This window comes from Catharus ustulatus, chromosome 2 (genome assembly GCF_009819885.2).
Source record: "Catharus ustulatus isolate bCatUst1 chromosome 2, bCatUst1.pri.v2, whole genome shotgun sequence".
NCBI lineage: Eukaryota > Metazoa > Chordata > Aves > Passeriformes > Turdidae > Catharus > Catharus ustulatus.
Genome location: NC_046222.1, coordinates 20,116,001 through 20,142,843, shown reverse-complemented (window position 1 = coordinate 20,142,843; position 26,843 = coordinate 20,116,001). Strand labels below are relative to the sequence as shown.

The 26,843-nt window shown below is 40.9% G+C and overlaps 4 protein-coding genes across 11 annotated transcripts in view; 2 read left to right on the top strand and 2 right to left on the bottom strand.

Moving 5' to 3' along the window:
- SENP7 (SUMO specific peptidase 7) overlaps nucleotides 1-14,705 on the bottom strand; it is a 47,090-nt gene extending 32,385 nt beyond the window's left edge. For 2 of the 6 annotated variants that reach the window (XM_033051669.1, XM_033051671.1), the window contains exons 1-4: nucleotides 14,643-14,705; nucleotides 13,241-13,287; nucleotides 7,496-7,590; nucleotides 1,261-1,458 (exon numbers count right to left, since the gene is read on the bottom strand). In XM_033051669.1, coding sequence (XP_032907560.1) covers nucleotides 1,261-1,458; nucleotides 7,496-7,590; nucleotides 13,241-13,276 — 329 coding nt within the window. In that variant the 5' untranslated portion in view covers nucleotides 13,277-13,287; nucleotides 14,643-14,705. Of the gene's footprint in view, nucleotides 1-460; nucleotides 613-1,260; nucleotides 1,459-7,495; nucleotides 7,591-13,240; nucleotides 13,288-14,642 lie in introns of those variants that run through there. The other 4 variants (XM_033051670.1, XM_033051673.1, XM_033051676.1 and 1 more) reach the window with 4 other exon arrangements.
- On the top strand, nucleotides 14,706-19,000 carry LOC116992235 (putative protein FAM172B). The gene is made up of 2 exons (XM_033051677.1): nucleotides 14,706-15,341; nucleotides 17,932-19,000. The coding sequence occupies exons 1-2, from the start codon at nucleotides 15,312-15,314 to the stop codon at nucleotides 18,973-18,975; spliced, it is 1,074 nt and encodes a 357-aa protein (XP_032907568.1). The 5' UTR covers nucleotides 14,706-15,311; the 3' UTR covers nucleotides 18,976-19,000.
- A 1,959-nt stretch (nucleotides 19,001-20,959) lies between these two features.
- TXNL4B (thioredoxin like 4B) lies at nucleotides 20,960-22,771 on the bottom strand. 2 transcript variants are annotated; one of them, XM_033053073.2, is made up of 5 exons: nucleotides 22,685-22,771; nucleotides 22,645-22,653; nucleotides 22,220-22,385; nucleotides 21,744-21,895; nucleotides 20,960-21,319 (listed from the first exon to the last, which is right to left on the bottom strand). In XM_033053073.2, the coding sequence occupies exons 3-5, from the start codon at nucleotides 22,349-22,351 to the stop codon at nucleotides 21,154-21,156; spliced, it is 450 nt and encodes a 149-aa protein (XP_032908964.1). In that variant the 5' UTR covers nucleotides 22,352-22,385; nucleotides 22,645-22,653; nucleotides 22,685-22,771; the 3' UTR covers nucleotides 20,960-21,153. The 2 variants fall into 2 exon arrangements, with proteins under 2 accessions (XP_032908964.1, XP_032908963.1); XM_033053072.2 differs by lacking the exon at nucleotides 22,645-22,653 and having other exon boundaries at nucleotides 22,658-22,761.
- A 26-nt stretch (nucleotides 22,772-22,797) lies between these two features.
- On the top strand, nucleotides 22,798-26,352 carry TRMT10C (tRNA methyltransferase 10C, mitochondrial RNase P subunit). 2 transcript variants are annotated; one of them, XM_033053071.2, is made up of 3 exons: nucleotides 22,798-22,852; nucleotides 24,488-24,631; nucleotides 24,818-26,352. In XM_033053071.2, exon 3 carries the CDS (start codon nucleotides 24,849-24,851, stop codon nucleotides 26,100-26,102), a length of 1,254 nt encoding a protein of 417 aa, XP_032908962.1. In that variant the 5' UTR covers nucleotides 22,798-22,852; nucleotides 24,488-24,631; nucleotides 24,818-24,848; the 3' UTR covers nucleotides 26,103-26,352. The 2 variants fall into 2 exon arrangements, with proteins under 2 accessions (XP_032908962.1, XP_032908961.1); XM_033053070.2 differs by lacking the exon at nucleotides 22,798-22,852 and adding an exon at nucleotides 22,874-22,960.
- Nucleotides 26,353-26,843: the final 491 nt, after the last annotated feature.

Below are 26,843 nucleotides of genomic sequence, written 5' to 3'. Positions count from 1 at the left end.
TGCACACATTTCTCAGAACTCTGGAAGAAACAATCTTGATTTTCCTGTGAACAAGAAGCCTCCAGTAAAACAGAGCAAATTTTCTAAAGCACTTAGTGAACAGGTAGAAAAGTAGCATGTACACAAAAGGTAGCATTAGATTTTATTCCACTCCTCAACTATGAGGCGGCACTCTGCAGAATAGCAAGACCCAGAAAAATACCCCCAGGTGTTAAAACAGACAGTCATCAAAAATAAGCCAAGCAGAAATATAAAGATGCAACTCCCACTTGAATACACACATGATGTTTAAGAGCAACTCAACTTACTTCATACAATGTCACAGCAGTCAGCTTGTTGTACAGCCCATATCCACTTCCTTTCTCAGACTGGGATTTAAATTCTACCACTTCCATTGTAATTTACTTTGCATTAGGTTGTAAGGCTATGGTCTTTTTGAAGGTGTTTTGAATAACACTACCTTTTGGGCATTGACTGCATAATTCTCCTGTTGTCTGTGTTCATCCACAGAGCATACTCCAGTTGTCTGGAGACACTCAGATCTCCTCTTGCTCCAAGATGTAAATTTGCTTTTCATTGGAAGACTACTTTCCAGACACAATTGCAGAAACCCTTGGGATAAACAATTAAGTGATACAACCTTAAAGAGGAAAATTCTAATACTGAAAAACATGTAGACTGGATATAACCTTCAATAAAGGAAGCCCCTAAACTGTTTGTCATCAGAAGCTCAGATAGAAAACCCAAGGAATAAAACATTCACTCTAGCCACACCTTTTCCTGAATATGTACAACTGACCACTGCTTACAGGGGTGAAAAGATACTGGACTTGATATGCTTTTCTTCTGATCATTTATGCCAGTTTTCCTATTTTCATGAGTAGTCTAAAGCAGTAACAGTGAAAATACACCTCGACACCTTCCCTGAGAAAAGGGTTGCAGTTACATTAAAGTGTATTCTTTACATGATAACAAAAAAAAGCCAAACATTTTGAAAATGTAATGGCTAAATTACAATTAATTGGTCTTGACAGCACAGGACCATCACAGACATTTGATCAGAAAAAACACTACAGCATACCTGGCACTATCTCTCTCAATAATTATCAAAAGGAACCAGGTACAAGTGAAATCAGTGAAGTCAGATTCAATACAGTTCATGCACAAGGCAGCTGCAGTACAACAAAGAACATTTTCTCATGAAGAAATAATTGCAAGGAAAATTATTTTGTTTAGTGACATGAGGCAAAGACAACATACCTTTTAGACAGAAAAAGGTTTTGGAGAGTAGGATTTAAAATCTGCCATATCTTTATGTTGGCAGCAGATGATGAGGGTGCTTGATCTGACTGCAGCTTGCCAGCATCAGAAAAATTAACATCAGTTTTAGAGTGCGCCTGCGTGTATTTTCTTCCTATTTTCGTCCTCAGGACATTCGTCAAGATAACTTTGGGTTGCCTGCCACACATATAACAATACATTAATAATAAGGTGCTGAGAACTTTTTAAGTCACATGAATTCAACAAAGATATTCCATGAGTTTGCTGTCTCTCCATCGTACCATGTAGAATTAAGGTCATTGCCCTGGCAATTTACAAAGCAGCTGTCTTTGGAGAAGAGCAATCACAAACGCATCTTTTGATCAGGACAGTCTTTCAAGGTTTCTTCTTCTGTCAGGAATGACTAACATAAACATAAGCCATTCTAAAGAGATAAACTTTCAGTACAGAAACAGTGAAATGGAAATTTTGGCACATCTTTTATTACAAAGTGTTGGTAGTGGTGTCACTACGGCCTTACAAGCTATTCTAAAAGTGCACATTCGACCATTTGCAGAATATGAAAATAGGCACTCATTTTGTGTCATCTATTTTAAACCATGATTATTATTTGTTCCCATATAGCACATTATTTATGATCTTGCTGGAGAAAAAAAGGCATTATTACAAATCTCCAACTACTTCTATTTCGCGAAACAAATTACTTAGAATTATTAACTACAAAGTCAGTAAAATGCCCCACTGAAGTTCTTTAAAGAAGTATTGATACTTTGGTAATTCTGCTATATTGGTACTGAAGTCCTCACATAAAGAATTATTTCTGCATTATGGCCAGTAATTTGGACAGTCTTTTACAGAATCATAAGGGTTGAAAAAGATCTCCAAGATCAACAAGTCTTCAACTGAAAACCACCGTACCTCCTAAACCACACTTCCAAGTGCCATGTCGACTTACTTTTGAACACTTTTGGGGATGGTGACTCCATCTCCCTCGGCAGGCTATTCCAGTGCTTAACCACTCTTCTAGAGAAAAATTTTTTCCTGATATCCAACCTGAACCTCCTCAGCCCAACTTGAGTACATGTCCCTTTGTCCTGGCACTGGTTGTCTTGGAGAAGGGACCAACACACCCACCTCACCACAACATCTTTTCATGTAGTTCTAGAGAGCAATAAGGTCTTCCTTCAGCCTTCTTTTCTCCAGACTGAAGAAGTCCAGTTCTCTCAGCTGCTCCTCATAGGAATTATGTTCCAGATCCTTCACCAGCTCCACTGCCCTTCTCTGGACTCGCTCCAACACCTCAATGTCTGTCTTTTAATGAGGGGCCCAGAACTGGATACAGCACTCAAGGTGTGGCCTCACCAGTGCCAAGTACAGAAGGACCATCACTGCCCTGGTCCTACTGGCCACACTATTGCTGACACAGGTCAGGTGTCACTGGCCTTCTTGGCCACCTGGGCACACTCTGGCTCATGTTCACCAGCACCACTAAAGCCTTTTCCACCAGGCATCCTTCCAGCCCCTCTTTCCCCAGCCTGTAGTGCTGCATAAGGTGGTTGCAACCTAATGGCAGGACTTCAGCTTAGGGAATTTATAAGCTGATAAGCACTACAGACCATAGATTTGTCAGGATTTACTTTCTTTTCAAACCCCTAAAAACTTGACTTGTTTTCCAAGTGCTGGTCCTACAAAGACACTGAAGTTCAGGTTAATTGGGTTTTAAAGATTACTAAAGTGAGAATTGGGTTTTTCCCTACTGCATGTCTTGCATAACAAAAAACCCCAATTGTTCTCACTGCAGATCAAGTCTCTTTTTAAGAGCTAGGAAAAAAACCTTACTACTCACATAGCTGTTAACACACATGCTACAGTAACATTTCTTAAGCAAAGGGTTCCTATTCCTCAGTGGGTTTACAACTCTGCAAGCAGCTGTAATTGTCCTACTGACAACACTGCATTCAGCTCAGCAGCCTGGTTACACAGTGCCTAGTGGCAAATACAGGCATGGCATGGAAACTTTTGTCACTGAAGGACAGACATGCTTGAATCGTCATGCTAGCAAAACACCACAAACTCGAGGTAGATGTTCCACATAAGCCTTTTAATTTGCTCTTTCAAACTTGACATTGCGATTTCCTCTCCCTAGTTCCTAACCATATTCACAAGACACTGACCCTGAAAAGACAAACGCTTCTACTCATAGCTTGGACAACGTGCCCTTAAGTGGTGGATGGCTGTGAACCTGATGAGATCTCTGCACCCCTGAATGCCATAACGTGCATGCCATGAGCTGCTTTCTCTTAGAGCTCTGCTACTCCTTTCCCAGACCAGCAATCTCCAAAATGTTTTAATCACACACTCCTACTAGCACCAAGTATTCTGAGCATGTATGTACCTTCTACAAAGTTTATTTAATTGAAATCTACAGAGAAGTACCAATGACAGGTTGATCTTAAAAGTTTTTTTCCAACCTCATTTTTATGATTATAAAGCACAGAAATTTAAAAAGGAACAGAAGATAATACAAACACTTTGTAATTGTACAAAAAGATTTCCTTCCTGTACCCCAATGAATTGTCTCCAAGAATTCACCACACTTTGAAGACCACTACCTAGACAATGCACAATAAATCTAAATGGCTCCTTTTCAAATCTAAGTAACTTATGCTGACCTGAAGGCAGTTTCCTTCACTGTCTGAGCCTCTATCAAAAATTTCCCATAAAAAAAACTGGTGGAAAAGAGGTAATGCTTTATCTCAAAAGATGGGCGGGGGGGGGGAAGGCACCAATAAAAAAGAACCCCAAAACCCACTTAAGGCTCTCTGATGCCAAAGATACAGACACAGGACAAAGTATTATGTAACAGACTGGTCCTAATTAGCTGTTGGGAAAACAATCCATGGTTTATCAAGTGAGACATTGGCTCTGTGACAGCAATACAAAGTCACATGTGCAAAGTCAGTCTGATTTGAATACCAACCTAAAGCACAGCAGTGCACCAGAATGTTTTATGCAGTCTGGAAAAGGCTCTCACCTTTCTTTTCTTGCACCTAGTTCTGTGTATAGTTTATGAATGCTAATGCAAAAAAGTGTTCCAAGAATCTGCCTCAAATACTGTAGATGTCAGAGAGGTTTGTTAAACACTCTGAGGATCCAGAGACTGGAGTTTCATTTCAAGATATGCTTTAATTACTGAAAAGCTTAGAAAGTGAACACAGAGGGCCAGCTTAGTAACATTAATGTCTTAAATGGTGGAGTTCAACTGTAGCAGCTTAGTGAGCACATCCCAAGTCTGGCAAGTGTTCTTGATTTAGCACAGGAAGCAAGAGACTTATTTTCCTATAGAAATCCCCACTAAATCAGAAGTTTTGGCTTTCTTCTGGATTTGTAAAACATTGAGCTCACACATGAATCACAGTTTAATATCTCAGAAGAGCTTATTGCAACCAGACTTTTACATCATCTGTGGTTTGGCCACTGTAATGCACATTAGAGGTAAGAAATAAATAAGCAGTACCTAAGGAAATAGAGAATACATGTATTTAAGAAATGTGATCAAGTAAAAATTCAGCTACACAGGAAATTTTTAGGCCGTTAAGAAAATTCACAGCCACTGAAGCAGTTAAGGAAAATTTCAAGGTAATAATCATCAAGAAAATTTGTACAAGTTATCTTTTGAAACTAGACATTCACTCTTGTGCTTTAAAATTCCACCCTAAAGACAAGAAACACTCAAACTACTTTAGAGGGCCAGCTGCTGTAGACTAAAGAACTGAAATCATTTCAGCTCTTGGGATGCCAGAAGAGATGATGCAATGAAAGACCAAGACAGCTATTTCCCCTTCTCCTCCAACAGGACTCAAAATTAAAACTCAAACCTTAAAGTAACTAAATGGTATTTTTTCCTGCAAAAAGGGAACAATCATAGAAATAAGCCCCAGCAATATGCAGATGTGAACAAGAAAATTGCTACTTCTTAAAAAATATGTTTTAAAATCACTATTCCAGGGGATCATGAGACAACATAAATGTGCTATTCTCTATGGAATACAGTTCTCCTGACTAGAAACAAACCAAGGCCATCAATTTCCCAGAGCTCAATTCTTTCAGTTTTCATTGTTCCACCTCAAAGAAATGACTTTTTTTTATTTCGCCAATACATGATATCACAATGAAATTTTACTAAATTCAGGCTCAGCTCAAACAGCAAGGTAATTAGTCCAGTGGGAACACACAATTAAAATAAAGACACTGTGACCATGTATGATCAAGACTTCTAAAGATAACAGAAAATGTTCCAATGTTGAGTGCTTAAACAACATAATGACAAAAAGTTCACAGCAGGAGGTAAAGGAGTAAGAAGCAGAATTTCACTACCTATAGTTTGTTGGCCACCTTGAAAATTCAGGTCTGACATCCTTCAATCACACATCAGGCCAGACCTTAACAGGTCCCAGGCTCCCCTATAATTTGGTATACTGATTGTTACTTGGAAGTGAATTTGTAACGTTCCCCATTCCCTCAATTTAAATGGGGTTTATAGACTTCAGGCAAGTACTTGAGCAAAAATAATCTTATAATTTCAAGCACACACACATACCATGAAGCAAGCTTTGCACTGGGAATCTATGCAAAGGAGAGGAACCTTCAACAAATAAGGAAGTCAATGGCATACACTTGTCAGCGCCAGGCCAAGGCATCACTTCTAAGCTGGCACCAGGTTTTGACTCAAGTTTTTAACCGGTTATGACCTAACCTTCACCGCAGAAGAGGAGTGTAACAGCTTTTAATGGCTTCCGTTTCTAAAAGGGGTATGGCCTCTGGCAGCATTGCTTGAAAATCATGTCATTAGTACTGGTTCTTTCAGAAAAACATCTAAACTTAAGCCAGCCTGTACATCTGTAAACAATGATTGGGACACAGATCCATACATTATCTGTTAAATTGTCCACAGAATGAAGTGAGCAACTCAAGCAAAGGACATTTCAAAATATTAAAGTATGTGTTAAACAGAAAAAAGTAAAGCATACATTAAAAGCAAGTTACACCAGCAGACCCAGCAAGTAACTTACATAGCAGTAACACTGGAGGCATCTTGGCGAAGGAAAACCAAAGAATTATTTCTGTTTCAAAAACAAGTACCTACCACAGTCTATCATTTACCTCCCCAAAACTGAAGGTAATGAAAACATACTTATGCATGTAATGATGGAATAAACAAAAAAAATATTATGGAAAAGCTGTTAGCTGCTCCTGACAAGTCTCATATTGCTTTTCACAGGCAAGAACATAATTATCCCTCCTTATAAACCACAGGACCAAAAGCTATTAATTGTTTATACCTCTTTGGACAAAATGTTTGACCTCTATTTTACACAATAATCACATCTGCTTGATATGGTTCCTTACCCAATGATCATATTGTGTACACACACCAGTGCACTGGAACCACTGTCTCAAATTCATTCGAATTTGTATTAAATTGAAAGTGATCAAAATGAGACAAAATGAGACAAGAAGACTACTGGTTCATTTGGGACTAAATTACACCTTCAACATTTTCTTGGCTAGAACAATTACCTAGCTGACAACTCTGCAGATGATGATTCTATCTTATAATAGCCTAGCAATAATTTACCATAATCTCAAAGAAACCAAGATATTTGCTCTTGGTAACAGAGAAAAAAAGAAGTGGCACATCAGCAGTCATAATAAGTGCCTTGACAGTAACACAGAGGTGAAAAAGCTCTAATTTCTTTTACTTCCTTCCACTACTAATCACCAATATTGTTAAAGGGATTTTGTAATTGTTTTAAAGAGTTGATAAAGTTTAGGCTAACAATTGTGGACTACAGAACAAAAATGGATAAGAGTTCTGGGAAGCTTCTTAAGTATCTAAAGATATATAGGATTAGAATGACAATTTACACTTAGAGAGAAATGAACACCTTTCAAACAGGTTAACAAGCAGTAATTCCTCTAGTAAGCATTCTCATTCTAATTTCAGTTTTGTGCTGTAATTACACAAAATAAAGGTTACAGCTGCCATTAGACCACTGTAGCATGATTTTCTGAAGGTGTGCCACCCAACACCTTGAAAACCATCTCTGCATGACACAAATAATCAGCTAGAGACAGACACTCATCTTCAAGAAACGCTGTGAAATTCTGGCTATGTAAACAGAGATGAACTAATTTTGAGATGACTTTTTACCCAATTGATTCTTCATCATTAGAGCTGTGTCTGTTGCAATCCTTTTGCCTTTTTCCTTTTGTGGAAGGCTTTCTGTTGTTGGCACTTAATCTCCACTGAAACAAAACAAAATTGGCAGATTTCAACAAACCCGATTATGTTATAATGGATAACATACTAAAAAAATGGGACACTGAAACAATGCAGCTGACCAAGTATATCAAAGTTATGAAGAGCATATACAGCAACTTTGCAAAGAATTCATTTGCTTGATTTAAAGAATCCACATACCACCTGATCTTGAATAGAACTTTTTTCTTCTCAAGAAATATTCAGGGGGATTCCCTTGTTTCTCAGTTTCAAGGAGGACTATACCAAACACACAATTTTAAATATTAGGCCTGTTCCACACAATCACAAATACACGAGATGCAAGAGGCTAACTCCATGCATTTAGGTAAATTTTACAGGCTACAATATAGATATAGAAGATATAAAATTCTGAGAAGGAAAAGCAATTTGAAGGTATGGTACTTAGGTGGTAGTTTTCCAAATTCTCTTACCTTACCAGAAGGTACTTACATTATTGAATTAAATAAATGAAGCCCCACCACAACATAGTTATTGCTGCAATTCCAGAAACCTCCAACCTCTCTCCTAAACTTCCTCATTTCTTAAAATTCAAAATATGATAAACACAAGTGATGCTTGAAAATTATGCCACAGAGGCTGAAAGCAGAGAAACTTACCCTCATTTTTGACTAAGTATGGTTTGAAAGAGCATCTGAAAAGCTCATGCCCATGCATATTCTACAAACTTCAGTGAAGTCTGGAAGGCACATCCCAAATCAAGCTTTTTGCTACCACAGGGACTAACTCTAATGCAAAATAAGCCCATTATTAAAACTGGCAGCAAGAAATTGACTTGATGGGGCTCTCCCCTCTTCCTGCCTTCAAACACCATCTAGTGCACCTCATACCACTGGTGTTCAAGCACAGGAGAGACCTATATATCCAAGTCACTGAAAACTGCACAAAGTTTCTCAAACAACATGTTGCAAACTCTGACAACTCACAACAAAGTTTTTTAAAAGTAGGACATAAAAATTAGTCAGTGTTTAAAGCATTTGAAATCCCCCAATACATGGAAGTTTGAAATATATAGACATAGGTAGGAAAAATAAGAAACTGAAAGTTACACAACATCCAAAAAATAACAAGGAAATAAAGTATGTTTCAATTCACCCATTCAAATCATTATTTTTTTATAGAGGTAGAGAGAAATACAGGAAGAACTCCATGCAAGTACTGTCTGAATCTGCCCAAGAGGTTGCTGTTTGTAGCCACAGGTGACATCACCTCCCATTTCCAAATCTGACTGCAACTGGATGCTCTGCTCACTGAAAGCATTACCAGCATAGAAGACAACCCCACAGTGAGTCTCTATTGCAGCATTCTCAAATGACCTGGCCTACCAAGAAACCTGGGTCCCATTATCACTGCTACTATAAGTCTAAAAAAAATTCCTACCTTCCCTCACTACACCTTTCAACTTCCTGAGTAGGAGGAGATTTGTTTGTCCAGGCCTATGATTCTGAAAGCACTAAAGCCAGCAACAAACTCTGGATGCTGAGCTGAAGGAAACAAGAGTAGCAAAATATGTTTCCAACACTTGACATTTGAAATGCTTACTAAATTTGGAACGGATTTATAGAGGCAAATACAGTAATTTCACAACTATAAGGCGCACCCTTTTGACTAAAATTTTCCCTTGAACCCAGAAGTGCGCCTTATAGTCCGGAGCGCCTTATCTGATGTACAAAGTGGTGAAATTTGACAAACCAGAAGTGTGAGCTGAGAGCCGTGGGGGGAGCCGGAAGTGCCACAGCAGCCGGCTGGGGGCGGGGGCGGGCCCGGAGGCCCGCGGTACTGCCCCTGCCGGGTAGAGGTGGGCCAGGGGGCCCGAGGCACCGCCCCTCTCCGGTCCAGGTAGTCCCGGGGCCCCATGGCTGCCGGGTGAATGTGAGCTAGGGAGGCCGCGGCACCCGCCTTCCCGGGTCCAGGCAGTCCCGGGAGCCCACGGCTGCCAGGTGAATGTGGGCTGGGGGGCCGCGGCACTCCCCTTCCTGGGTGGAAGCAGTCCCGGGGAGCCGTGGCTGCCGCGTGAATGCGGGCTAGGGGCCCCGCGGTACCCCCGCTCCTGGGTCCAGGCAGTCCCGGGGAGCCATGGCTGCCAGATGAAGGCAGGCTAGGTGGCCGGCGGCACCCCCACTCCTGGATCCAGGCAGTCCCAGGGGCCCATGGCCGCCGGGTCCAGGGTGGCTCGGTGTCTCGCGGCACTGCCCCTGCCGGGTGGAGGCAGGCTCCGGGGCCAATGGCTGCCGGGTTGAGGCGGGGCCTTGGCCAGCAACCGCACGGGGTGAGCTGGGGGCGGGGCCTCGCTGCAAAAAAAAAAGTGCGCCTTATAGTCCGGTGCGCCTTATCTGATCTACAAAGTTGCGAATTTTGCCGAATCTGGGGGGTGCGCCTTATAGTCCGGTGCACCTTATGGTCGTGAAATTACTGTATTTGCTTCTATATGTGACTGAGATGATCCAGACAGTCAATTATGATAAATGCCATAAGACTCTTACAGTCTTTTGGTCTTAATACAGTTATTTCTGTATTAGCACCTAAAATTGTCAAGAGTCATACAGTACTTCATATATTCTCTTAAAAGTTTAAGCTCTTGGATAACTGAAAACTCAATGTAAAGTTTATTTCCATATAACAAAAAGTTTGGTAAGTGATCTGAATATAACCTAAAAGTTCAGCAGTCAGAAGACAATCAACTAAAACAATTAAATATCATATTTACCTTTAAATTAATGATTTTCAAGTTAGTTTCAAACTACACCCAAAGAGAAACTACTTTTCAATTATTTGGGCCGGAAACACTGCACTAAGATTCCTATTTCTGTAAATGTATGCTTGCAAACAGATTGCAGACTTACACACTTGACTCTTTCAAGACAATCTGGATTAGTTATTGGTCACAAGGCAGCACTTGGTGTTGGAAAACGCAGCCTCCAAAACTAAACCAAAACCTCATGTAACATTCTCCTACACATTTCACACTCTGAAGAACTTCTCTTTACCTCTTTTAAAGGGTAGTCACAATGGTGGGAACCTGGGAGCCTTGCCAAAGGGGACTGAACTTGGACATCCTCTGACTTGGTGTTTGTTTTCTTTGATATATGAAACTGAAAATAGATGATGTTACACATGGTAAAACTAAATTATCTACTGGTGCTACGAGGTGACATACAGCCATGTACAAGGCTGCCTTAACTGGGCAAAATAAAGTTGTAAGGGAAGCCCTGACTTGTGACTTTAATTGAAATGCATTCCTCATTAATGCTTGATCCCAAATCATATCATACCACATAATGAACTAGTTTTAACACATGAACCATCTGAAGAAGCTCCATTTCATTAACTTTAAATCTTCAAAAGTGACAAAAAGGTGACAACCAATCCACTGGCACAGTTTTCTTAGTTCATTCTGATTTGTTTACACTCTAGTTTAACTGTGTCAGCTGAGAGAATGATAAAGAGAAAATGAAATAGCTAAATGTCATGACCAGGTTTGCTTTCTCAAAAGAAAAGATTCAGGATGAAGAACAACTACATGTTAGAGTACATGCAGCACGTGTATTTTGATGTGATAGTTCAGGATCAAACGGACGTTAATATACTCAAAATGGTATCAGCTATTGTCATTGCCAACTCCCACAGAAATGGAGCCAGCATTTTGAAAGTAATTATCAACAGAGAAAGCAGTTAGTAATCCACAGGAATTCACCAGTTCAGGAAAAAAGATATGCAGGAAAGAAGGTATGATCATTGAAAATCAAATCAAAAATAATCAAACGAAATTTGTTCTAGTTCATCAAGACAAGGAAACAGGATGATATTTCCTATCAGTTAATTAAACCAGTTAAAACTATATCAACTGAAAGAATAAAAGTGCAAGCATTACTACTTCTCCAGGCATCCTGAGAAGCAAAACCTGCTATTGCAAATACAACCAAATGAGAATGTATCAGAGAGAAATGCAACATTTACCCCTCTCAGACAACTGAGTCTAGCTCAGGCAGGAAAAAGCTCAACCTACTCCACATGAGGACACTGTAAAGCATTATATGAACTTGATTTGCAAGCCACCAGGTGCCTTGCATTGTAACATTAAATTACAGGCAAGGATTCCAGAACAGTGATGCTAACAACTTAATAATTAGCAGCCTTACTGCATTCATTAGCTCAGCAGGTAGTCCTTCAGACAGACCATAATGAAGCATGCTGCACCATCATGAGGTAATGTTTCAATCCTTCAGTCTGAATCATGGGTGCTCTTACTCCTTCTCTATACTTCTTTGAAACTTAAGATTAAAGTTTTTTGTAATTAGACACAACTTTCTAAGCAGTATCTCAGGCTGCCTTTGCTGGTCACACACCATAGCAAACACTCCTTTAATAACAGATTTCCTCAAACTCTAAAGGATACAAATGTCACAGGCAACAATTTCTCATACAAATACCTCCCTTCCTTTTCAATCAACGTGGAAGGATTGAAACAAGACATTTTCTTATTCATGAACTCCTACAAGTAGATTGTTTCAAATTTGTTTGGTTGATTTTGTTCTAGAAGTGGCCTATGGACATATTTCTCAGTCGGAATGCATGTTTCTGATCTGCACTGTAATGGCTAGGAACAGATGTCTTACTTCAGACCTCCACCTGCTGCCTGACTAGCAGCTTCTGTTATGAAATTCCAAAGAACATAGTTATCTAGAATTTTAACATACATTTAAAATTAAAGAGGTCCTGAAAACTTCTGTAATGACATAACATTAAGTACAGATAAAGTCAGACTCAGTATAAAGAGGAGACAACACAAGAACACAAGATAAAAACACAAGATACATCAACCACCAACATTTCCAGCTCACCACGCAGTATCTTCCTAAACGCTTGGATTAAGAAGATGTTGGTTTACAGTGTTAACAATTTACTTACAGAACAAGCACAAAGTCAACATGAAAAGAGAGATCTGAGAATCTATGCTAAACACAAGGTATGCAGTTGCCTCAGCTTTTCCCAAATAAAAAGTGACTAACTCTACACAGACATGTGCATACGCACTTGGCAGACTCATCTAAATCAGCAATATTTTCACGGAGGTTCCCACCTGTAGAAGCAAGGGCCAGAGAAAGTGCATAAACACAGTGCTGGAAACAGCTTATTTCTAAACCACTACATCACCCAGACTTTACCCAATCACACCAGTTCCTATGTCTACCATTTGTTCTCAGCAGTACTCCCACTGCTAGAAACTACTTCTAATAGGGATATTTTAAGAAAAAATATACACCAGCATAAGCCTGTGAGTACATCTCTGCAGATAACTAAGTTTTACACAGTTTTGCAGCTGTTCCACTTTCTTCAAATTACTCTAAAATTTTAGGTTTAGCCTAGGTTCTAAAATAACTTTGAAAACACCCTGTTTATGTGTAATCAAATCTAAGCCTATAACATATTAATAGATGTACAATAGCAGACATCAGTATTGACTACTACCATGATAAACAGTTTCCCAAGAAAGCATATTGCAACAAAGCAAAAGTTAGAGCAGTGAAGAATGAATTTCGCTATGCAAGCACATCAGAACACTCTAGGATACCTGTAGACTCTAAATAAAATGTTGAAAATTTCAGGAACACTTACACTGACATGACTTGAAGATGAGGTTCTTCCTGACATGGTTTTCCCTACTGAAAAAAAAAAAAAAAAAGAAAAAATAAACCAATTTAATGATTTCTCATTAAATGATTAAAAGGGAAGTAAAGGGAAGTAGAACCACAGTAGTAAGCACTAAGAAAGAACAAGAAAGTAATTTCTGAGCAAACTAGAGCAAAGAAAACACATTCATAACATGGTTTGGGTTGGATGGCAATTTTAAAAGATTTTGTAGTCCAGCCCTCCTGTCATGGGCAGGGACATCTTTCAACTCATCAGGCTACTCAAAGCCTATTCAACCTGATCTTGAACATTCCCAGGGATGGGGCATCTACTGCTTCCCTGGGCAACCTGCTCCAGTCTCACCATCCCAAATGTAAGAAATATTTCTTCCTCATGTCCAATCTACACCTACCCCCTTTCAATTTATGATGATCTCCCCTTATCCTGTCACTACAGATCTTAGTAAAAAGTAATAAAAAATAGACCTGGGCAAGGTTGTGGATTGTCAGCATAGACAGAATCGTTAATGAAATTGTCCTAGAATTTATGCTTAGCTGAGACATTTACTGATTAACTTCTTGCTGCAAGTACACAACTAGTAAGCAGTTCACACTTGGACTGCAAAGTGAAAACGAGTGAAGAGGACATCTATACCACTGCAAGGGCTTCAAGAATAAATAATACCCAAGGATTCCTGTTAAATCTATAAACTTCATCACCGGAAGAACACAGCCTCAGAGCTTCCAGCATTCATATGTATTCTCTTTATACGTATCTTATATTACTCTGGCATAAGAGCTTCAAAGACTACAGCAGGTTTGGAGTCTTTCAAGAAGCCAAGTTTGGGGACTTTTACTTATCTCAGTGTTTTTAACTTGGAGCTACAGTCCCCCAGGGTGGGGAACAGACCGATAAAGGACAGCCAAAGCACGCCTGTTCCGACGAGGAAGAGGCGACAAAGGGGGCCCGCCTGACAGCTCGGGGGAGCGAGCACCACCCAGGAGCGGCAGCGCCCGGGCTGTCACGGCACAGCCCGGCCCTGGCACAGCGCTGCCGCCGGCGGGGCTGCGGGCCCCGAGCTCCGCGCTTCCCTCTGACAAACCCGCAAATCCCGAGAGCCTGAGCCAGCAATTCCACCTTTCCACACTCTCCTCAGCCTTCTCCCAGAGGCGCAGAACACCGTCCCCAGCCCTCCCTCCGTCCCTCGGTGCCCTCCCTCAGCTGCCCGGCCGGCTCCGCTCGTTGGGGCAGACACCGCGGCCGCCCCGCGGGACAGCGGCCGCACAGCTCCCCCCGAGACGCCGCCAGCCGGCTGCAGCCCGGCCTTCCTCCCACACCCTGCCGAAGGGCCGGCAGCGGGTGGGAGCGTACAGCACACAGCACTCACCGCCACCGCCAGAGCTGTTTACCCGGGCCGGCCGCGCCGCCACCTGCGCAGCTTCCCCGGCTACTTCCGGGCCGGGCACCGCCCCGCGGGCCGGAGCCGCCGGCAGCTCCGCTCCGAGCCCGGTACTGACCCGCTGAAAGCCATTACCGAAACCAGCAACTCGCACAGCGAGCCCTACCCAGGTTTAACTCGTACTTTGCTAATGGCGCTTCCCTCAGCTGACAGCCAGACCCCGCCAGGTTATAATCCGCAGCTGAGAGTGCCCTCACAGCTCCGGCTGGCCGCCGTCTGCAGCTGATGCCCTTAGAGGTTCTCCTGCGGCCACGGGGAGACGAAGATTTGTAGTCTGTGGTTTTTTTGCTTTGTGTTTTTTTGTTGTTTTTTTTCCAGGGTAGCTTCGGAATTGTAAGTTTTATGTGGAGCTTTCTGTGTTGTTTTCTTCTTGGTAGTGGGAGTTGTTGTGGACAAATGTTTGGTTTCATACTCTAGCTTTAGCTTTAACTTACTGTCAGGTGTGACTTACACAAATGGGAGGTTTGTTTATAACTTCGAGCTATCTGGAGTGCTTTGATGGCTAAAAACTACCAGCTGAAACCATGAAAATTGAAACCATGCTTGGGTTTATTCTTTTCATGCAGAGGACTTGTCTACACTCCCAGAGTGAAAAAGATGATGACAGATTTTACAAGAGAGCATACGGTAATATTTGGCTTCACTAGAATAAGGTGGTTTTAAATGGGAAACAAAGTAATCTTTATGGATTTTATATATTACTTGTACTGCAGTAGTGTTTAGAATATGCCAAATGCTGCAACTAGCACCAGCTGGATTTACATCTGAAGCATTTTAGAATATGGATAGAAAAGTGGGAGGAAGGGGAAGAGGGATTATTTTTCCCCAAAAAGCAAATTTTTAAAATTAAGGTAGTAACTGTAAAGCCTGCCAGCATATATAACCTTGAATATTGTATTTATATGAAGTATAAACAGCTATCAATGCTGATTTAGAATGCATACATATAACAAAGAAGTACATGCATTATGCAGCTGTATCTAGAACAATCTGTAATTGCTACTTTTTAATTCTATAATTGATTGTGTTACTACAATAAAATCAGTCCTCTGGACTAGTAAGTATATAATTCTAAGGTGCTATTTAAGTAAACTTGTAAGTGATAACCTGTTATTAATTGCCTCAAAACTTTTTGTTTTGCATCTTAAAGGCAATTTTAGAAAGTAATATGTGCCCTTTATGTAAAACTGTGTTGGTTTCTGCCTCCTGAAATCTTCAGCAACTATCCACAACACTTTGTAAAGCAGATGTTCAGGGTTAAATTTGGAATCACATATCCTTGGTTTGAAACTGAAAAAGTAATGTTGCTTGTTAGTAGCTGATGTAAGAGAATAGTAACCTCCTATTCAGAGTATGCTGGAAAATTAGTTCCCTAAACTTTTTTAAAAGTGAGGGGAGAAAGGAACTGAGAGGTGCTCCCCAACATACCACTCTGAGGAAACTGCATCTATTCCTAATTCTTACAGAAAGCTGTGCCTTTCTTCTTATACATCTTTCCTTAAAATATGTCAATTTTTCTCCCACTTTGGCTCATGGGAACAACAACTGGAATATGGGTAGCTTCTTTCCTACTAAATAGCGTGTCTTTTGCATTAATTGCCCGTATTTCAGTAGTATAGCAAACAGATTGTTTCCCCATCTCCTTTGTGTCTTTTGTGCCTTCCTGCAAAATGAAAAAATCATAGATGAATGGGTGCCCTTGCATTTTCTTTGTGCTGTTTCCATTTCAAGAAATTGGCAGGACAGGAATAAATGGATTATGTATCATAGCATAAGATTTTTGCCCTTTTCTATGTGTACTGGTTATATGAGATAAAAAATGGAGAAAGTATCACTTTCTGGCCTGCTCTCTATTATTTAGAAGATGGGAAAGACCCTGAAGAGAGGACTTAATAATACTAGCCCAGTGGAGATTACTCAAAAGGAAAATACATATGATGTTGCTATGTTGACAAACAAAAACGTGTTTGTTTGGTTTGTTTCTTTTTTTATAATTTGAGAGTGTAAGAAATAATTTTCAATCTGCTAAGCACCTTACCTCAAGGAAATTTGTATTCCTTGAAAGAGGTTCCAACTCAAGTTGCTTGAAAATATTCAGATCACTGTCCTAGTAATTGGCTTTATCAGCTGATACAGTGCTTTTTAACATACAATGTAATTTAATGTGTTCTGTAAAACTTCTTTTAGACTGGCAAGAAAAAAAAAATTAAAGGTATATTGTCTAACTTGCCAAATATGACTTGATTCAGACCATGTACAGGAAAAAAAATTACTATATTAGGACTTAACTCCTTTAGGATTCTGACCACACCAAATATTATGCCCTGTTTGCTAATCTACAGCCAGTGACAGTCAATAGAAGATTGAAGAGTTACTAGGAAAATAGATTCTGCTAAGCTTAATTTTTCAGCTGTACCAAAATCACTTGCTGGTATAATTCACATCAGTCATTAGAGATAATCTGAAATTGGAGCCCTCAGTCCCACCTCATGATAGTTTGTTGCTTGGACTTTTTATCCTGCTCCTGGATCACAGTGGCTAGTTTATTCTGTCATCCATCCCTATATTTCCATGTGGCAAGTGCTTGAAAGGATGAATGACTAATTAGAGCGATTAGCAGAAAGCAAACACGTGCATGTATAATCTGTTCTAGGCAGTTGAAGGTAGAACATGGGGAGTATGCTGGTACATTAGCAATGGGAAGGTTGAAGTCCTTAGTAAGCGCAGCTTATTTCCTTTAAAAACTTAGGATCCAGTACGACACTTGGACTATTTCCAACTGCCAAGGCCTGTATTTTAAAGGCAGCCTTGAAACTCAGTGGAGTTCTAAGATAATGGCTAGGAGACAGAATGATAAAAGTTTTCCAAGTGAACAATGAACCACGTACATGTGCCTCCTTCTTTAAACCCTTAATTCAGGTTACCTTAAACAGATCTTTAAATAAACATGCTAGCTTAGACATGTTTGATTACCAAACTGAAATAAGGCATAATAAAGGCGGAGGAGTTACTGCTATTGGAACTTTGCAACTGACATCTCTAAGGGACTTTAGAAGGAGCTGGTTTGCTATAGATCACCATGAAATACTCTGGATCAACAAGTATTTTATCTGTAACAGCTTTTAAATCTGAATTCTAATGCAATGGGGGGATGGGTGGACAGGTGTTGTGTGGAGGTCTATCACTACTTTGACATAATAGTCTTCTTAATTTGTAGTGGTTACAAATACAGCAGGAACTCAGTTTGAGGAAACTAACAGAGGGTTCAGAGTATCAAGAGGAACTAAAATATGACTTCAATATAAAAGGGGAACTGAGGCACCTGGATACAAATGAGTCCTTTGTTTTTAATTACTATAAGAATGGACATGAGCAGAATCATAAACGCTACAAAGTTCTGGGATATTTTATTACTCAGTATGTTTATGAGCTCCTGGAAAGAATCTGCATGCTGCAGAAGGTTTCTATTCCTACTGATGCTACAGAGGATGAACCAAGAAGTTTCTTTTTCATGAGCAAGAATGCACTAACAAGTTCCTCTAGCCTAATTATCCTTCTTCAAGACCGTGGAGTTTTTTGTGCTGGACAGTGGGGGCGAAGGGCAATTGTCAGTGAGGGCCTGAGACATGGAACACAAATACCATTCATCAAAATGGCCCTGCAAAGCCACTGGGAAGTGATTGTACTGAACCCCAATGACAACTTCACTGAGCCAAACTCTGAAAAGGGGAGATTTTCTGCCTGGGAAGAAGCACCTACTTCTACACAGATATGGGGGATCCCCAAGAGGGGCAGCAGCAGCCCTGAGGAGCATACTGTGTATGTATGGGATCATTTCATTGCAAAGAGTGCAGCCAGGAACGTGGCCTTCATTGCCCATGGCTATGGTGGGTTGGTGTTTGTTGATCTGCTGCTGCAGAGGAAACATGAGGTGATGAATAAAGTGTACTCTGTGGCATTCATCGACTCCACACACAACATACACCAGAGCAGACATGATCCAGAAATACAGAAATGGATACACAAAAACTGCCGGGAATGGGTGTCAAACAGTAAACCCCTAAATAAAACTGTGCGCTTTCTCATGAGAGTAAGCTGTCCTGCTTTCTCTGCTGGAACAGAAAAGTATGGTTTAGCACCCTCCTGCTGCTTACAACCCATCTTTAGGTACCTGAAGAGCAAGCTGAAAGCCAAGATCGCAAAAGCCTCAAATTCACCTGTTGCAACCAGAAGCAGCACAAGTAAGAAGAAAGGCAATTAATAAAGGTACGCTGGTTTGTTCTTGATAGTGGTCTCTTCCTTTTGTAACTGCCTATGCACCTTTCCCTCACCTAAGCACCTTCATCTCACTGTGGAGAAAGTCACAGTTCTAAGTTTGAAATTAGTTTGTTTGGTTTTGAGAAGAAAAACACAAAAGTTAACTATTGGGAAAGAAACACATTGTTGGAAGCCTTAAGCCACAACCTTTTCGCGAGCTGTGAAATTTAAAGTTGAATTAAAGATGTTAAGGTATACCAACTCATCTATTGTTTTCTGTAATAAACATTCTATAATAATGGCTTTATAATCGGACTAAACTATCAGGAAAACATTTGTTTTAAGTGCCTAGCTTCATTAGAAGGCCAAATCTGGAATAGCAAAGGCATGTAAACAATCTGTTTCCTCCTTTCTATGTACCATGTATTGTCTAAAATCTTTCAAGAGCTGGAAAATTCACCTTCCTCCTTGAAACATTTACTGTTAAGCTGAACAATACTTCAGGGAAGTACATATTACTGCCTTCCCTCCAGTCAGAGTTGGTGTGTCCCAAATGTGACACACGGAGGTAAAATAATTTCCAATTTAAAGCAAACTAAGCTAGTGAGAATACTGGACATGAGCTACTGTAGAGATACAATAGTCTAGCAACCTGCAGTTACCAAATACACAAAGGAATGACATTGCCTGTTTCCTCTCAGCTGTTTAACTTTAGACAGAGGTGGAAAACACAGTTTTTAAATTTACATACTCAAGGCTTACAATGTGTACAAGCAGAAGTTCAAATAATCTTTAAGGTCAATGTAAAGAAAAGAGTTATTCTTAATTTCCAGTTCAATTCTATGGGAATGTCTTGGCTTGAAAGACAGATGTCTGCTAAGGAAGGCAGGAACCTCTCTTGATATGGAAAATGTAAAGCCCCTCTCTCTAAATTATTATAATTTTGAAATTAAGGTGCTCTCAGGCAGGCAAAGATATGGGAATAGTAATAACAGTTCTTTACTAGAAAAAATAAAATAAGAATACAAAAAACCAAAACACCGACAGAGTCAGAATACAACCTGAAACCCTGTCAGTCAGTCGGGATGTTGGTAGCAGTTTGATTAAATGGTGGCTGCAGTCCTCTTGCAGTGACAGATGTGGTTCAGTTGAAGCAGTGGTTCTGTAGAAGGGTGCAGTTTCCTCCGAAGGTCCAGTGATGATGCAGAAGGGTCTGGTTTCCCTCTGGAATCCAGTGGAAAAGGCTGCTCTGATGTTCCAAACCTTGGATATTATCTAGGTAGGAAATGCTTGTTTCCTCCCCCTGGCTGGAGCATCCCCCAATGGGATGATGCAATTTTATCAGTCATGCAGTGGGACTCAATGGCCCATTAAGAGAAGATATCTCTTGGAAAATATCTCTTGGAGATGGCTTGTGGAAAAGATAAAGAACATTGCCTCACCTGGTTTTAACAGATGGTGAGACAATACATACTTTTGGTTACAACCTGCATTGCAACCCAAGACAGGGAATCAAAAGTGTTCAATGGCCATAAAAAAGATCCTTTGAAGAATGACAAAACCTTCTATAAGTGTAGAACATTCTAATCTCAGTTAAAAAAGCTGTAATAATGGATATCAGAGAGAGCATCAACTTGGTTTTGTGTTTATATCCATTTTAGATTTCAGATCTCTCTCAGATTTTAGATCTCTCTCAGAACAAACTTCTGTCCTGTTATGCAGCAATGGATAAAATGTAAAATTTTATTGCAAAGGCACTTTCAATTGAATGCTCTTGAGAGCAAGCACAGCTTTTTTTTTTGTTAATGTCAGGCTTACTGTTATTATATCTGAATGAAAATGGTACTAAATAGACAACTAACACAGTGCCTCAGTTCCCTGAAGAAGGTTGCACTGGAGATGCCATAGCTGAGGATGCACACAGCCTGCCTGTTTTGTAAGGGCTAGTCAGCACACAACTCAAAGAACAGTCACTTGTGTGAACCCTGTGCATGAACACGTAACTTTATTTGTGACAGAAGCATGAGGTGACAGAATATCTGTCTTCAGAAGAAGACCAATATGATCTTTCAGGATAAATGCTCAAACTGTCCCACAATTTCAGAGGAGGCCAAAAGTGCTCAAAGGCAAAAGGGATCAGCAACATCATCCATTTTTGTAGTTCTTATCTCAGGCCAACCCATTAAATTCCCTGGTAGAGAAGGTCATATTTAGGAATGTTATTGGGATCAATAGGACTTCTCACAATGAGCTTTCCTCGCATTGCTCCTCGGTAGATCACTTCAATCAGATCTATAAAGTCCTGCTTGGTTTTGAAGCTTCCTACAAACTTGGTATGATCTGGAGACCTAAATAAAAGCATAAGACAAAGGTAGAATTGTAACATTAAAGTATTCAGAGAAAAAACACCTAAAAATGTGAAAAGATGCCCAAATGAGATAAGGAGTTATGATCTGGTCATTCTAAAAGAATGAGCTAACTTTGTAATGGCATAACCAAGTCAGAAATACACTGTGACCTCCAAACAGGTGCAGTGTCATGTCTAAGATTTTAACCATTTCTTACTATTTTTTGCAGAGTCAGACATATTTCACCTACTTAATATTTCAAATTACTTCCCTATTTTACATCCTTCTGGCTTCCTACAGAATTCTCAAAGCAGATGCAGGTAACAACATTACAGTTTTCAAATGTTACCTTCCCCAGACATGGTAACATAGAAAAAGATTGATAATTCTTACAGATGTAATAGACAATGGTAGGATGACTTACCCATAATCAACCTTCATGTGTTGTCCATTGAAGAAAAATACAGTAGATGGAATATAACTGATGTCAAAATACTGGGTGTATACTGGGACGTTGTTCACATCCACCAAGTAAATGACTGCCATTTTACTTAAGTCATGAGCTGTTTTTGCAAGCTGGAAAGAGTGAGAAAGGCAGATGGTAATTCTACTGAGACATGAGGAAAAGAAGGTGGTGAGCTTTATAAAGCCTGTTTCTCTGTGTTACCAGTTTAAGCAGGTATAAAATATATTGTCTAACTCAAGCACTTTGTTCAGCCACTGCAACACAGATGCTAACTTTTCAAACCTTTTTATAAATATAGTATAATTTCAGTCTATATTTGTCACCAAACTTTTAATGAGCACCCATCTTAACAAAAGCAACATTCCCTTCTAAGCACTTGCATTATACTTGTACGGTCCGTTAAAAAAAAAAAAAAAAGAAAAAATTGGTCTTACAATATCATCGAGCTGCAGACAAACAGCATCATTATCTCTTCCAAAACGGAGAACCAAAACCTTCTCAGCCACGCTTTTTATTGCTTGATCCACTTCCCTCTTACAGGTCAGTTTGGGCAGCAGAAAACTCATCGCGACAGATCCCGGTCTCCACTAAAATCCCTACCTGACAGGGAAAAAAAACCAACAGAACAACGCACCATCAAACAACAGCAACCTGCGGGCCAAAAAGAAGCGAAACTTCTCTGTGCTATCCAATTTTTTAAAAGGAAAAAAAGGAGGGGGAGGGGAGAGAAGACAGCGAGAGAGGGAAGCGGAGAGAGAGAGATCACAGAGCAGCAGGCCGGGCTGACAAACCCCCAGGCCTTTGCCTCACGCCCCGGCCCAGCGCGGCGGCGGGGCCGGACGCTGCTCCGCAGCAGGGGCGGCAGCACCCACCGGCAGCCTGCTCAGTGCCGGGGGGCTCCCCGGGAATGGAATACGGGAGAGTTCGGATCACCGCCCGCCGCAGCTGCCGCCGTGGGCGCAGACAGCCCGGAACGCTGGCGGTGCAGCCGCGGAGCGCCGGGGACAGCCGAGGGACGCACCGCGGCCGGGCGGGCCCGCCCCGCGCACGCGCAGCGGCTCCGCGAGGTGAGCGGCGGTGGCGGCGCGGTCGGGGCCGGCGGTGACCGCGGGGCGGCCCGGGGTCCGCTCCCCGGCTCGGGGTCCGCGGGGCCCTGCCCCGACCGAGCCCTGCGGGTAGGGGCGCGGCCGGAGATCCGGCAGGTGCTTCTCGCCACCCGCGGCGCGGTGCCCCGGAGGCCGCGGCGCAGCGGGAGGAGCGGGCGCGCCGGTGTCCCCGGGCGGGCTGGGGGGCGCAGCGCGGGGCTGTGGGGGTGAGCTGGCGCTCCGCGGCGCGGGTGGTCGGGGGCTGCTTTAAATGTTGTTAAATGTGCACGTGCAGTGCTGCTCCCTTGCAGCCGGCCTCATCAGTGAGTGTCAAAGGGAGTGCCAAGAGCATGGATCCAGGCTCTGGCCCGTGGTGCCAAGCAATGGGACAAGAGGCAAATGGGCAGAAACTGATGCACAGGAAGTTCCACCTGAACATGAGGAAGAACTTCTTTACTGTGCAAGTCACCGAGCACTGGAACAGGCTGCCCAGAGAGGTTGTGGAGTCTCCCTCACTGGAGATATTCCAGACCTGTCTAGACACAGTCCTCTGCCATGTGCTCTGGGATGATCCTTCTTGAGCAGAGCGGTTGGGCCAGGTGATCCATTGTGGCCCCTTCCAAGTTTTGTCAGTCTGTGATTCTAAGTGAGCAGCTGTGCTGGAGAAGTAAGTCAAGTTAGTTGTTCAGCCCCTGAAATACCAGTAGAAGATCCTTTCTGCTGTAGAGATGAGTTGCAGTGAAGTCATGCTAAGAAAGAAAAATACTTTCAGTGCCGCAAACCTATGTTCTTCAAAAAGCCTTAAATTAATTCTGTCAGTAATGATGTTAGTGTGAATGGCATACTGGAAGGTAACTTGGCTCTGTCAAAAACTGTCATCAGGTACGCTGATGGTGTAAGTCTGGTGTTCAGTATTGATTTAATTGGAGCTCCAGTACTGTAAGTTAATTGAGGAACTGATCCCTTGATTCCCCCCTGCTTCTTTGATTATTACTTTTGACAGTAGTTTTAATGCTTTAATGTAAAATTAGGGATACTTATATTGTAACACTTACAGATTTTCATATAGTTTGTTTAGTTGTTCTTGTTTCTTTTATCTTAATAACAGTAGAACATGAGAGGTCAGCAACCAATTTGACCAATTACTGTATAGTAAAACACATGCCAGCTTATATAACATTTCTAAATAATACACTGCTTCTTCTGGGCCTATCTGAGCAGGTGCATATTTACAAACCAAATATTAGATTAAACTTCTTGTTCTGTATATCACATTATTTTCACTTTATTAGGAAGATTATGAATTTTGATTTAAAAATTAGGAATTAGTTCTAGTTTTGTCCAAATCACTTTTCCTTAAGCACTGAAACTTCACTGGTGCTCAGTTCAGTAGTGTGCATACGCCAAGGAAACTATTAAGTGTTCTTGGTGTTTTTCTTTCTGCAGACCATTCATATTTAAATACAAATGTGGATAAAATTAATGGGACTGGGGGGGGGTTTAAATCTTCAGCTTCATGTGCCTATGCCAACTTCACAAAGAATTTAGCAAAAAGGAAAAGATGTTTTTTTTCTGTACTAGTTCTTATTCCTCCATCTCTTCTTTCTGTTTTCACAGGATATATAAATTATACAAAAATACTTCTGGTTTCTGTACAGCATTTCACTGACTTTGGTTGTGAAGGCTTATCACATGATACAGATAACTTAAAGAGATCTTGGACAGTACTTGAAGGGTTGTTCGACTACATTCTGAATTGCAGTAAGTATAGCTGGTTTAAGTTGTTTTTATTTAGGAAACAGTAAAAAATTCATAGTTGAGGGAGGTATTTCTAGCATCCTCCAAGAAGTAACCTATTGTCTGTCAGTGTCACTAAGAATAAAAATCTGCATGTGTTTTATTTGTGATTTTTGTCAAGTTTTTTCACCTCTTATTGATGTTTTGCAGCTAAGTTTTGCAACACAGCACATGTCTAAGTATGCAGTCTGCTAATATGCTTCTGAGAAAAATTGTAAGAAGTCCTGTCCTTCCATTTGCTGCACAACATGGTATGAAAAAGGATTTGTTTCCGCTCAGTAGAACTCTGAGTTTATCACTTTGTCTGAAGCAGGACAAGTCATGTGAACCTTCAGAAAAACTGGATTTAGATGAGTGGAAGAAGGTAATGAAATCTGGGTTGCAAGAAGAGGTCAGTGAGACGGTCTCGGAGCCTAAGGAGCTTTCCAGTTTGGCTGCTGCACGTGAGACTTTGGAGATGTGGAGACTAGCTGGCAGAGCAGTTCCAGAAAAAATTAGTGAAGAACAGCTAAAAACTTTTATGGAGTGTCCTTCTAAGTCAGCCAAAAAGAAGTATTTAAAATACTTGCATCTCAGAGAACTTTACAAGAAAAATGACAAAAGAAAGATGGATGAGAAAAGACAAAGGAAGCTAGAAGCACAAGACCAAGCTTCAGAAACAGATGAGACCAAAAAGAGTTCATTTGTATGTTTGTGGTCCAGCACTATGGATAAAGCATACAACTGGAGGGCTGCTCAGTCCATGATCTTTGGCCAGCCTCTAGTATTTGACATGTCTTATGAAAAAGAAATGTCTGTCCGAGAAGTTGCAAATACAGTGAGACAGCTAGTACTGAGTGAAAGCTGCAACCGGAGATCTGTGGATCCATTCCACATCCACTTCTGTAACTTCAAAGAGGATAGCCTCTATCAAAGGGAATTCATCAAGCATTATGGAGAGGCATGGGGCAGACTGCTTATCACAGTGACAGACCAGTGCTACACAGAAATCTTTCCGAAGGATAAGCTCATCTATCTGACAGCTGATTCTCCCAAAGTAATGAAAACATTTGATCATGATAAGATCTATATTGTTGGGTCAATGGTTGACAAGAGCATAAAAACAGGACTCTCTTTAGCACGGGCAAAGCGATTAGGACTGGAGACTGCAGCCCTTCCACTGGAGAAGTATTTGCTTTGGAGTACTGGTGCCAAAAATCTCACACTGGATCAAATGATGCATATTTTATTAACCTTGAAAGATACTGCTGACTGGAAGAAGGCTCTGGAATTTGTTCCAAGAAGGAAATACCGTGGCTTTGTAAACAAACCTGTAAAGGAACTGAAAAAAACGTTAGACCTGATCAACACACTTAAACTTGGAAAAGGACGGGAAGAAGTAGAAAAGCAGTTTGCCAAAAATTACCCCAAGAAGTATAAACTAAAGCAAAAGTAGAGTGATGGGGAGGAGAATGAATTTTTTACACACAAACTGTGTCTGTTAATGCTCCGGCTTCTCAGTACATGTGGAACTCTGTTCAGCTCTTAATCTCGGAACATGTTTTGTTGCTTATGTTTGAGATTACCATTGTTAAGAATTGGGGTTTTTAAATTACTTTAGTAGTCCAGCTGTTCAAATTTATTCACACATTATTGAAATTATGTAAGAGAAATGAGATTATCTATTGTAAAAAAACTCAACATGAGGACTGTCAGTCTGTTCAATTGAACTGTGCTCAGACAAGACTGATTGCAAACTGAATGCAGAGGTCTTCAGAGCTCACTGCTTTGGAGGCTGCCAACAGTTTTATTTTAAAAGGTCACTAAGATGAGGTAGAAGAGACCTCTCCTATTACTTCCTGAATCCTCTTGTGTGCAGATGACTTTACCTTTGATAGCTGAACTAAAATGGTTAAAACCTTGCATGAGTTTGGGGAACTGCACCATTTATTTCTGCATGTTCTATTGGCACAATCAAGTCCCTGTTTGGAAGGAATAAGGCAAATTTCTTGACTGTGCTAAAAAAAACCAAACTCACCTACTTTTGTGTAAGACTTATCCCAGAGTGCCTGTGTTTTCAGGCCATGTAGTATAGATTTCCCAAAATACTGGAACTTCTGAAGTAGTAAACAGTCCTGTTAGTAAATACTTAGAGGAGCAGAGAGCCTTTTGATATTTCTCACAGCTCAGAATATAT